Genomic DNA, 12,591 nt, shown 5'->3' on the forward strand with positions numbered 1-12,591 from the left:
CTGGCTTGGCAACCCAGTTACGGGGTACGTAACATAAGTGGGGTTCTCGTCCGCGATTTTGAACGCTAAATTTGGGACGGAGTAAATTGATTGGGTCAAAGTTCCCGAAAGAAAGAAAACACAAACAGCAGAAATGGAGGCTGAGGAAATTATAAAGGCGCCGACCTTGGAGGCATTAGAGGATGCCAGGAAATCGGAATTGGTAGCTGTGGCCAAACGGTTGAATCTTGCTAAGGGGAAGTCGACAATTAGGAGAGAGGAGATACACAGAGCTATCATAGAGCACTATGTATCTAAAGGTGTGTTTCCCCAAGGCGAGCTGGAGGTGGTGTCTATTGAAAAACCTGCCGGAGACGCGGTACAGGTACAGCTTGAAAAACTGAGACTCGAGCACGAGTTCCGGGTACGGCAGTTGGAGCGAGAACAGAAGGAGAGAGAGTTAGAAAGGCAAGAGAAAGACAAAGAGTTAGAAAGGCAGGAGAGAGAGAGAGAGAAACAGTTGGAGAGAGAAGAGAAAGAGAGGCAATGGGAGCGAGAAGAGAGAGAGAGGCAGAGGGAAAGGGAATTTGAGCTGGAGAAGTTAAAGATAAGGGCCGAGCAGGGGCCCGTGCCGAACCAAGGTGGAGGGTTCCGGGCGACCCAGGAGGTTAGGCTGGTTCCTCCATTTGACGATACCGACATGGATCGGTACTTTCTCCATTTCGAAGAAGTTTCTACAAGTCAGGACTGGCCGAGGGATAAGTGGGCTGTTTTGCTTCAGAGTGTACTGAAAGGGAAAGCCCAACAAGCTTACTCAGCTTTGTCCGCGGAAGATGCCCAGAGGTACGAGGTGGTGAAAGAGGCCATCCTCAGGATTTATGAGTTGGTCCCCGGAGGCATACTGGCAGAGGTTCCGGAATGCGAGGAAGCAGTGGGACCGCACGTATTTAGAGTTTGCCCGTGAGATGCAGACATATTGTGAGCGTTGGTGCGCCTTGAAGGGGGTAGAGGGGGATTATGACAGACTGCTACAGTTGATCCTGATTGAGCAGTTTAAAGGTTGTGTCCCTGAGGGTATGAGACCCTACCTAGATGAGAAAGAGGCAGCCACGTTAGCCGCAACTGCTAAGTTAGCGGATGAGTATGCGTTGACGCATAAAATGAAGTTTGCCCCGAGTAAAGGCTACCAGAAGGGTAGTCAGAACGGCAGGGAGAGTCCGCCGGAAAAGTCAGAAAGTAAGCCGGGGACTAGTGAGAAGGATAAGGTAGACCGGGCGCAGTCTGGTAGGAAGTCTCCTGGGGTCGTCTGTTATAATTGCGGGAAAGTCGGACACTTTGCGTCCAGGTGTTTTGTCCCAAAGAAGGAGACGGGAAAAGGAAAAATGGCGATTTTGACTGCCTGTATCGAGCTGGTAAATGAACCGCTAGGACAGGACAGGTCTGCCAAAGTTCAGGAAGGGCGCGAGAGGTTTATCTCGGCCGGATTGGTGTCAATGAAGGAGGGGTTAAAACCAGTTCCAGTGCAGATCTGGAGAGACACGGGAGCGTGTCAGTCACTGATACTGAAGAGTGTATTAGAGTTTAGCTCAGAGACCCAGACTGGGGAAGTCAAGGTCAAAGGTGTTGGGGAAGGGACAGAGTCAGTCCCTTTGCACCAGATACACTTACAAAGCAACCTGGTCTCTGGACTAGTCACGATTAGGGTGAGGTCCGAATTACCGATGAAAGGCGTGGAAGTCTTGCTCGGTAATGACCTCGCCGGGGGAATTGTGTTCCAAGCAGGAGATTGACAGGTCAGCCTGCCAGCATTGAGGCCCCGCCCATGGACTCACAGGTTCATCACGGGACTGCTGTAGTAAATTTAGCTGAGACGTTTTTGCCAGCCTTGTACGAGAAGGGGGTAGAAAGTGAAAAGAAGGAGCATAGTGAAACAAGAGGTAGTGAGGGAGCTGAGACAGACTTAGCATTAGCCAGGAAAGAATTTGTGCAGGCGCAGGAGCGAGTCGAGGGGCTGATGGCTTTGGTGGAGGAGGAAGTGCTAAGGAAGAAAGAGAAACCAAGTACCGTACCCGCAGATGAGGAATGGGGGGTGGTGCAAAAGTGTTATGGGGATGAGATTTTTAACCTGGCCCACAAGGTACCCCCGGGTGGACATTTTGCGGTGCTGGAGGAAACAGTTGGTGGAACCATGAAAGAGGTTTACCGGCTGCCCAGGAGGAAGGATGTTATTGATTATGGCCGACGCGAACTGAGACGGTCACAGGCTTTTGATATGCTAACAAACCTAGTCGGTGTTAGCGCGGAAATCAATGAAGCTAGGGTCCTCCTGATAAGAGAAAAAAACCATTTTGAAAAGATGAGTATGGTATCGACCAGATGGGAGAAGGCTATTGTTTTGGCCAGCTCTGTTGATAAGGTCTCTCCCTTAATTCCCGAACAAAGCGACTCTTTAGGAGAAGTAATTAAACGACTCGCACCCATGTGTTTGATTGTCCCGAGGCGATGCAAAGAACTGGGATGTTGGGTGGTGTTTGTTACACTAGGTCAGCCTAGCGAGCAACAGCCATATAGAATGAGTAATTCAGTGACAAAAGGGCTGACGAACACAGAGGTGTGTGTTGGCGATGTAATACGGCTGTCTGAAGCCAGCTTGATAGTGAACCTTAAAAAAAATGAGTTCGGCCACACTAAGGTCACTTACCTGGGAATTGTGGTGACACAGGGGCAGCTGGCAGCGATGCAAGCTAAAGTGCGGGCTATCTCTGACATCCCAACCCCGACAGACAAGAGGGCCCTCAGAAGGCTCTTGGAGATGGTGGGGTACTGTAGGAAGTTTTGCAATAACTCTGCGGTTACTACCCCTCCCCCTCCTACTAAGCCCTTGTGAGAGAAAACTAAGTCGGAATGGGACGACCCTTGTTATTGTGGTCCAGGACGCAACCCAATGAGAGGTTACATTGATCGCAATTCATCCATGTTTTTGGCCACTATGAAGTTTGCTAAGTTGGAGCCTGGTCTAAGGGATTATTAATAACACATATAAAAGGAACAGAAAATGTGATGGCTGACTGTCTGTCAGGTGTTGACAACTTCAAACTCGCTGTATTAGCCAAATAGCTGATAAAGATGTATATTTGTGTGTATCAAATAATGTATTCATGTTTGTAATTTTTACCCCCAGTAAAAATCCTTAAAGGGGGGGAAGTGTGACAAGAATACACATAGATTAAGATGTTAGCTGGCCTGTGCTGGCACCAGTGGGATCAGCAGTTGGTCTGCCACCTGTCTTCGGGAGAGAGAGAGAGATAAGGAAAACAATGGAGCAGCATTTGGAGATGTGTAATGAAGGGACGGGAGAGAGAATAACAGAAGGAGAGAGCTGTCAAGATCGGCTCCCCCTTTGAACCGTAAACTGTTTGAAGTGATGGACAGGCGATACCCCAGCAGGGGGATAAAAAGGGACAGGTTCGCTAAGGCAGGACACACACGACACCCGAGGTAACGAGACCCTGGAAGCAGTGCGTCTCTCACAAGTCGGTGGGAAGTTTTTGGATGGCTGATCGCGGGATGAAGCCATAGACGCACAGGGTGGAAAGGCATGATCGGCGGGAACCTGGTGTGTGTCCACCCTTGCCTGGGTGCTGGGTTCACCGCAGAGAAACGATCGTATCTGGAAACGGAGGGGGTCACGGTCGGTGACCTCAGATACATCACAAAGGACTCGCCTGAAAGCCGACTGCGAAGGTCTGTGTGGAAGCCTTGAATATTCATTCGTTTTGCTCTCTCTCTCCTTCCCCCACACTATCCATCTCCCATGGCAGCGATTACTGCGAACTGAACTGAACTAAATTGAACTGAACTTTGCTCACTTTGAAACTGGTCATTTACCCCTAGACAATGATAGAGCTTGATTAATCCTGTTATCTTAATTCTGTGTACATGTGTGTTTATCATTGCTGAACTGTTGCATTTATTATCCTTTTGATTAGAGTACTGTGTTGCTTGTTTCTTTAATAAAACTTTCTTAGTTCTAGTAATCCAGACTCCAACTGAGTGATCCATTTCTGCTGGTTTGGCAACCCAGCTATGGGGTACGTAACAATAACTGCATTTCAAACCAAATGAACAATTTCACTGATAACAGTGGTTGGCCTCGTCAACAATGACAACGAAACAACGTACAGAGGAGGTAGAGCGGCTAGTAGAATGGGGCGAGCACAACAACTTGAGTCTCAACGTGGACAGCAGCAAAGAGATGATTATGGATTTCTGGAAGCACTCATCACTGCAGATTCACAGCTCCTCCATAGAGAGAGATAGTAGCACCAAGTTTCTGGGAGTGCACGTAACAGACGATTTCTCCTGGTCCCTCAACATCACCTCATTGGTCAAGAAAGCACAGCAGCATTTCCTGAGGAGATTGAGATGAGTGAGGCACCGCCCTCCCCACCCATTTTACCTAATTTTTACAGAAGCACCATCAGGAGTGTCTTGAACGGCTGTGTCACCATCTGATACAGAAATTGCATGGCATCTGACCACAAGCCCCTACAAAGGACTGCGAGGACTGCTGAGAGCATTGGGATCTCTCTTCCACCTAACAGAGATATTTATCAGGACTGCTGCAAACGCAGGGCTCTTGGCATTGTCAATGAACCCTCCCTTCCATCCTACAACCTCTTTGACCCTCCACCATCAGGCAGGAGATACATGGCATTAGGACAAGTAACTGTTAAGATGGGAAATGGCTTCTTTCCACAGGCCGTAAGACTTCTGAGTACTTTTATCAGGTATGAAGTGCCAGTAACATTACACTGTTTACTTTTAACCTGCATCATATATATACACATTATTATTTGTTAATGCATTTGTGGTGATATTACTTTGTGTTGCACGTCCAAGTTATATGTACTGTATTGTGCACCTTGGGCCAGAGGAACAATGCTTCGTTTTGTGATATTGGTCGAAGGACAATAAACTGAACTTGAACTATAACTTCACACACACTCTCTCTCTCTCTTTCTTTAATCCTAGATGCCCCAACTAATTTTCAAATTTATAAAGAAAAATTTTCTACTTTTTTTTGGAAACCACATCTCAAAAAGCCAAAATACATCATATACACTTGCAAGGAAGTTTATAACAGGAAAATATCTATTAAGAAAATGACACTAGAGTGCAAAATATTATTAGAATAATATTATCAGAAGAAAATACATATTAGAGTCATTCCATACCTGAATGGTCGAGAATCACAGTATTATTTAATGCTAAAAAAAGGCAAATTTGTGGGGGAAATAAAAGAATTCTACCATACCTCAATTGGCGTTTTATGACCATCTCTTAGAAACCGGCGGCAGCCATAACGACCCTGTTACACAGAAGCACAACCAAGTTATTTGGATTGTCTCTGCACTACTGTAGTCCCTTTTTGAATGTAATTCCACATGCAAAACTACATTTATTCCTTATATGATGCAAGTATGAAAATCAAATCCATTTAGTGCAAAGTTTATAGCATCTAGTGAGTTGCTACACAAGTTGGTTTAGTTGAGAAACTTCCAATGAGGAAAAAAAGAGGAAGAGAATGGAAAAAGGAAGATATGGAAAACAAACAACAGATGCTGGAAAATTTCAACAGCACTAAAGAGAGAAAACAAAGTCAACATTTTGGGTTAATAATTTTTCATCAAAACGGAAGGATTTATAAACATACAAAGCTAAGGAAAAACAACCCCACGTTCACATTACAAAAACTATTTAAGTGGCAAGTTGAATGGTGGACTGCAAAAGATAGTAATGGATCTGGAATAGTGTAAGTGGAAAAGGCAAATTACCACAAACAGCTAATAAAAATTCACTTAAACAATGGAGCAGGATGAGATGGAGAGATCAGTATAGAAATAGAACAAAGCCCAAACATGGTCATGATTGCACACTGAACAGAGACATTCATAATGTAAAGGGAACTGAATTATGATCAGTGAATATAATGAAGCAGATTTTAAGCCTTTGGACCAAATTTCGGAGGTTCGAAGTTTTCAGACGACTCAGAGTCAGACTGTGGTCGGGCATGGCAGGGAGAGTTTTCTTCCTTCTCCCGTCTGCGTGAGATGATGGGACTTTCAAGAGACCTTGAACTTTTTTTTCTGTGCCATGGCCTGTTCTTCATCAAGTTATGGTATTGCTTGCACTGTTGTAACTATATGTTATAATTATGTGGTTTTTGTCAGTTTTTCAGTCTTGGTCTGTCCTGTGTTTCTGTGATATCACACCGGAGGAGTATTGTACCATTTCTTAATGCATGCATTACTAAATGACATTAAAGAGGACTGCGTGTTCTCATAATCTAATAATATAACTTTGTTCTACCAAGGTCTCAGGGACATAGAGTGTGATCAAAGGTCACTGTAAGCTTTCCAAAATTAATCTACCTCCTCTTCAAGTATCTTCAGCATTCAGCTATTACCACTAATCCAAGTATCAGCAGAGTTATTGGCAGACAGAACGTTGTCAGATCTTTACGTTCAGAAGCATGTTACAAAGAACCACCTGCAATCAGTGGCCACTTTATTAGATATAACTGCTCATTGATGCAAATATCTATTCAGTCAATCACCAGCAACAGCTCAATCAATGCATAAAAGCATGCATTGTCAAGAAGTTCAGTTGTTGTTCAAACCAAACACCAGAATGGGTAAGAAATGTGATCCAAGTCACTTTGACCCTGGAATCACTGTTGGTTTGACTATCTCAAAAACAGCTGATTCCCTGGGATTTTCACATATATATCTCTAGAGTTTACTGAGAATGGAGCGAAAAACAAAAAAAAAAATCCATCGAGTAGCAGTTTTGTGAGACTTCCAGTAGAGCTCATGGAGTGAAGTCATGTTCTTGACTCGCTCCATTACCTCTAAGCTTTATCCTATGATCAGCTACATTTAAGCTAACTTTTAAGGCACCGATTTTTACAATACCTTGCAGAGGATTGCTATTATATATTTGGATGCTTTTAAGGTCCACTATGTCTAAGAACGGGAAAGACGGCAAACCTCCGGTTAGACCGAAAGTTACCGACCCCCCTCCGATTGAACCAGCGGTAACTATGCAAGCTATATCGGATCTGATTCATGTGGAAATTTCATCTAAACTGCAGAAAATCATCGATGAAATTGATAAAATGAAAACATCTATCACGGAACATCAGTCTGCTATATCTAATCTCCAAGTATCCACGCAACAAAATGAACTCAAGATGGGGAAAATTGAAGAAACAATTACTGTAATGAAGAAAAAACTTGACTTTCTGACCTTTAAAAACTCTGACTTAGAATGCAAAATGCGCCGACAGAACATTCGAATTATTGGTATTCGTGAAGCTGCTGAATCTGATGACCCTATAAAGTTTTTCTCTCAACCTTTAAAAGATTCATTTCCCACCTTATTTCCTGATCAAGCACCACTATTGGATCGGGCTCACAGAGTCCCATTATATTCGCATAAGTCAGATAAACTTCGGCATGTTATTTTACGATTTCATTATTTTCAAGACAAGGAGAAGCTGCTTCACTTTGCTCGACCTAAAGGTTACATTGATTTCTCGGATCTTTGCTTTCGATTGGTGGAAGATTTTAGTAAACAGGTTCGTGATCAACGTGTCCGTTACAGATCTGTGATGTCGGAATTCTACAAGATGGATGTAAAACCAGTGTTGCTTTATCCCGCACGTTTGAGGATTCGATTGTCTGATGGGTCGTCCCGTTTTTTCGACTCTCCATCGGAAGCCCAGAGTTACCTGGATCAACTCTTGCCTTCAACATCTTAATCGCACTATTAAATCATCTCTGTTTGATCGGAGGCAGTTAATCTGTTGGGTTTAATTTTTTTTTTGCTTTATATGAGGGCAGAAAAGTTTTTTTCAGTTTAATTAATATGATTGCCAAACTTTTTTTTTAACTGCGTCATTCCTTTCTTCTTCCCTGGGGATTCTGGGTTGCTATTCCCACAGCATCATTTTACGTATATCCCTGGAGGCCTTAAACTTTGTAGTTTTCAAACGTACTTTTTGTAGTTTTCTTGGCTAGTCTATGCTAATATTTCATTTTCTTGTTTAGTTATACGGTCTGTTGTAGATTAACGGTTTTGTTTATATGTACCTGTTTTTTCTTTGTATTATATCGTTTTCGTTTTAATCGGTGTACTTTTTTTTATTCCTTTACTGTTTTATAACTTTAGCTGATCTTTTTTTATATATATATATATATACACACACACTTATTTTTAGTGAGCGTCTATCGGAAGTCATGGGGGTAGTTCTAGTGCTCACTTCTTTCTGGCTGGTCTATCTTAGATTTAGCTTTGGGGTTACGGGGTGGGGGGAGCTTCACTTTTTAGTTTTTCTTTCTTCTTGGGCTACTTACATTACCGAAGTATTGGTCGCGTTCTCTTTCCCGTTATCCTTTGATTATTCTGTTCCCTTTCCGGGTTCGTGGGTCGAACCTATTGTCAATCCTCCTTTATTTGAGGGTTGACTTTAGGGATTATGGAGTCTACTATTAATTTTGTCTCTTGGAATACTAACGGTCTTAATCATCCAATAAAAAGGAAAAAAGTCTTTAAAGTATTCCGGAGACTTAAAGCACATATTCTATTTTTACAAGAGACCTATGTGCGGAGGGGGGACAGATTACGTTTTTTTAACTTCTGGAAGGATCACACTTCCATTCGAATTCCAATGCTAAAATTCGAGGAGTTTCTACTTTTATAGATCCCTCAATCACTTTTGTACAACACGATATTATTTCTGATCCGAATGGTAGATTTCTATTTGTTAGTGGTTTACTCTTTAATAAAAAGGTAGTTTTGGTTAACATCTATGCTCCCAACATGGACTGTCCAGAATTTTATAAATCATTATTTAATTTGTTCCCGAATTTGAATGAGTTTTCACTAATCTGGGGCGGGGAACTTAATACTTATTTATCCCCATTATTGGACCGTTTGGCTCCTTTACGGACTCTACCCAATAAATCTGCAACCTGATTAATTCATTTCTCTCAGATTCTGGGTCGACGGGCATTTGGCGTTTTTTGCATCCTCAGGAAAAAGATTTTTCTTTTTTTTCACATGTTCATCATTCCTATTCAAGAATTGATTATTTTTTTAATTGACTCTCGTCTTATTTCTTCAGTGGTTAAATGTGAATATGACTCTATAACCATTTCCGATCATGCTCCACTTAAGCTTTCTATTAAAATATTGGCCAATACACAAAATAATAGACAATGGCATTTTAATTCGCTGTTGCTTCAGGACTCAGATTTTGTTAACTTTATGAATGAACAGATTGATCTCTTTTTTACAATCAACTGTACAGAAGATATATCCATGAACACCCTTTGGGATACTTTTAAAGCTTATATTCGTGGTCAGATCATCTCGTATTCTGCTGCTTTGAGGAAGAGGTTGAAGGAGGAGGAGCTGGCTATTGTGGACAAGATTAAGGAAATTGATAAGAAATATGCTACAGCTCCCTCTGAGAAGCTGTATAAACAAAGAACTGAGCTTCAAATGGAACACAGTTTATTACTTTCGTCCTCTATTGCAAATCAATTAATGAAAACAAGAAGCGAATTTTATATACATAGTGACAAAGTTGGTAAACTGTTGGCTAATTAGTGAAGACTAACTATACTAAATTTCAAATTAATCAGATTCATAATCAAAAAGATCAACTGATATTTGATCAAGCTGAGATTAATCAATCCTTTTTTGACTTTTATTCCTCCTTATATCAATCAGAGTCTCCACGAGACTCTAAACATATGTATGACTTTTTAGATAACCTAGATTTCCCTAAGATTTCACATGATATATCTTCTATGTTAGACACTTCCTTTACCACTGATGAGATTAAGTATGTTATTTTTTCTATGAACCCCGGGAAAGCTCCTTGTCCTGATGGGTTTACCGCGGAATTTTATAAATTTTTTGCATCCTCATTAATCCCTTGGTTATTCAGGGGTCTGGAGGCCTCATTAAAACTTGGTAAACTTCCCCAATCCTTTAATAGAGCATCGATCTCTTTAATATTAAAGAAAGATAAAGATCCTGCTCAATGTGCATCTTATAGACCAATATCCTTATTAAATGTTGACTCTAAAATTTTTTCTAAATTATTAGCAAACAGATTAGAAAAAGCACTTCTTTATATTATCTCGGAAGACCAAACGGGTTTTATTAAAGGTCATTACTCTTTTTATAATATTCGTACACTGTTAAACATTGTCTATACCCCGTCACAAAATGATCCTGAATGCGTCATTTCCTTCGACGCTGAAAAAGCCTTCGACAGAGTCAAATGGCCTTACTTATTTAAGGTGCTTGAAATGTTTAATTTCAGCCCGAAATTTATATCCTGGATCAAATTGTTATATCATTCTCCTATGGCCTCAGTTCGTACTAACTCTTTAAACTCACTTTTTTTCCCTCTTTTTCGAGGTACCAGACAAGGTTGTCCTCTTAGTCCTTTATTATTTGATATTGCATTAGAACCTCTTGCAATTGCTATTCGAGAATCTTCAAATATTATTGGTATAACTCGTGGTTTAAAGTCTCATAAAGTATCACTTTATGCTGATGACTTACTTTTATATATTTCTAATCCTCAAAAATCTATTCCTGCTGCTTTAGATTTATTAGCACAATTTAGTCTTTTTTCAGGTTATAAGTTAAATCTCAGTAAGAGTGAACTTTTCCCGATTAATAAGCAAGTTCCCTTATATCAGAACCTCCGATTTAAATTGGTTAATAACCATTTTTCATATCTTGGGATTAAAATTACCTGTAAACATAAGGATTTATTTAAGACTAATTTCCTACCCTTAATTGATCACATTACACAACTTTCATTTAAATGGTCTCCACTTTATTTAACTTTGATTGGTCGTATTAATGCTGTTAAGATGTTTATTCTGCCAAAATTTTTATATGTATTTCAGGCACTACCGATTTTTGTTCCAAAATCCTTTCTTGACAAAGTTGACTCTAAAATTTCTTCGCAAACAACAGGAATTCTGCAGATGCTGGAAATTCAAGCAACACACATCAAAGTTGCTGGTGAACGCAGCAGGCCAGGCAGCATCTGTAGGAAGGGTCTCGGCCTGAAACATCGACTGCACCTCTTCCTACAGATGCTGCCTGGCCTGCTGCGTTCACCAGCAACTTTGATGTGTGTTTCTAAAATTTCTTCATTTATTTGGCAAAATAAAAACCCGAGACTGGGTAGAATACATCTGCAGAAAGCTAAGAGAGATGGAGGTTTGGCATTACCTAATTTTAGATTCTATTATTGGGCAATTAATATTCGACACATGAAATTTTGGTTACTTGACCAAGGTACACTATCCATTCCTAAATGGGTAGTATTGGAATTACAATCTGCTCAAGGTTATGCACTTGGCTCCATTTTAGGTTCTTCTCTTCCTTTCGATTTGAAACACTACAAACAGGTTTGTAACCCGATAGTTAAATATACCTTACGTATTTGGTTTCAATTCTGAAAATTTTTCGATCTTAATCAATTTGGGCTTGCGATTCCTATTTTAGGCAACATATTCTTTCCCCCCTCTTCTACGGACCGTGCCTTTCAAATTTGGAAGACTAATGGTATATCACGGTTTTTGGACTTATTTTTAGATGGCTCCCTTATGTCTTTTGAACAATTATCTAACAAATATAACTTACCAAGAATACATTTTTTTAGATATCTCCAAGTTAGAAATTTCCTAAGTACTATACTCTCTTCCTTTCCGACGTTACCTCCTACATATATTTTAGATACTATAATTAAACTTAACCCATGTCAGAAAGGTGTGACGGCTATTATTTATAATACTATCATGAAACTTAGGAAAGCTCCATTCGATAAGATTAGGTCAGATTGGGAAAAGGAATTGGGCTTTATTATCTCAGCAGATGACTGGGCGCATATTTTACAACTAGTCAATACTTCCTCTATCTGTTCCAAACATTCCCTAATTCAATTTAAAGTTGTTCATAGAGCACATATGTCTAAAGATAAATTACCTCGTTTTTATTCTCATATTAACCCTCTTTGTGACAGATGCCATGGGGAGATAGCTTCCTTAACTCATATGTTTTGGTCCTGTCCTACTTTGGAAACTTTTTGGAAAGACATTTTTAATATTATCTCAAAGGTATTGAATATAGATATTTCTCCCCATCCTATTACTGCTATCTTTGGATTACCTAAAATTTCCAGTAATCTTTCCCCTTCGGCCAGTAGAATGATTGCATTTCCTACTTTAATGGCGAAAAGATGTACTTTACAACATTGGAAGGAGATTAATGCCCCAAATACGTTCTTTTGGTTTTCTCAGATGATACTATGTTTAAATTTGGAGAAAATCAGAAGTAATCTTTATGATACTTCAGTTAAATTTGAACAGACCTGGAGATCTTTTATTCAACATTTTCATTTAATGTAATTTTTTTTCTCTTTGCCCATATTTACATTCCCTTCTTGCTTTTTAACTGTTTTTAATGGAGGTCGGGTTTGAGGACATGATTGTTTTAAGTTGTTTAAGTCTA

The 12,591-nt window shown here is 40.4% G+C and overlaps 1 protein-coding gene across 3 annotated transcripts in view; it reads right to left on the reverse strand.

Annotated features, from left to right (window-relative positions):
- phka1a (phosphorylase kinase, alpha 1a (muscle)) overlaps positions 1 to 12,591 on the reverse strand; it is a 158,150-nt gene that overhangs the window by 101,621 nt on the left and 43,938 nt on the right. For all 3 annotated transcript variants that reach the window (XM_072270556.1, XM_072270557.1, XM_072270555.1), the window contains exon 9: positions 5,297 to 5,350. In XM_072270556.1, the coding sequence (XP_072126657.1) occupies positions 5,297 to 5,350 (54 nt within the window). The remainder of the gene's footprint in view (positions 1 to 5,296; positions 5,351 to 12,591) is intronic.

This window comes from Mobula birostris, chromosome 10 (assembly GCF_030028105.1).
Source record: "Mobula birostris isolate sMobBir1 chromosome 10, sMobBir1.hap1, whole genome shotgun sequence".
NCBI lineage: Eukaryota > Metazoa > Chordata > Chondrichthyes > Myliobatiformes > Myliobatidae > Mobula > Mobula birostris.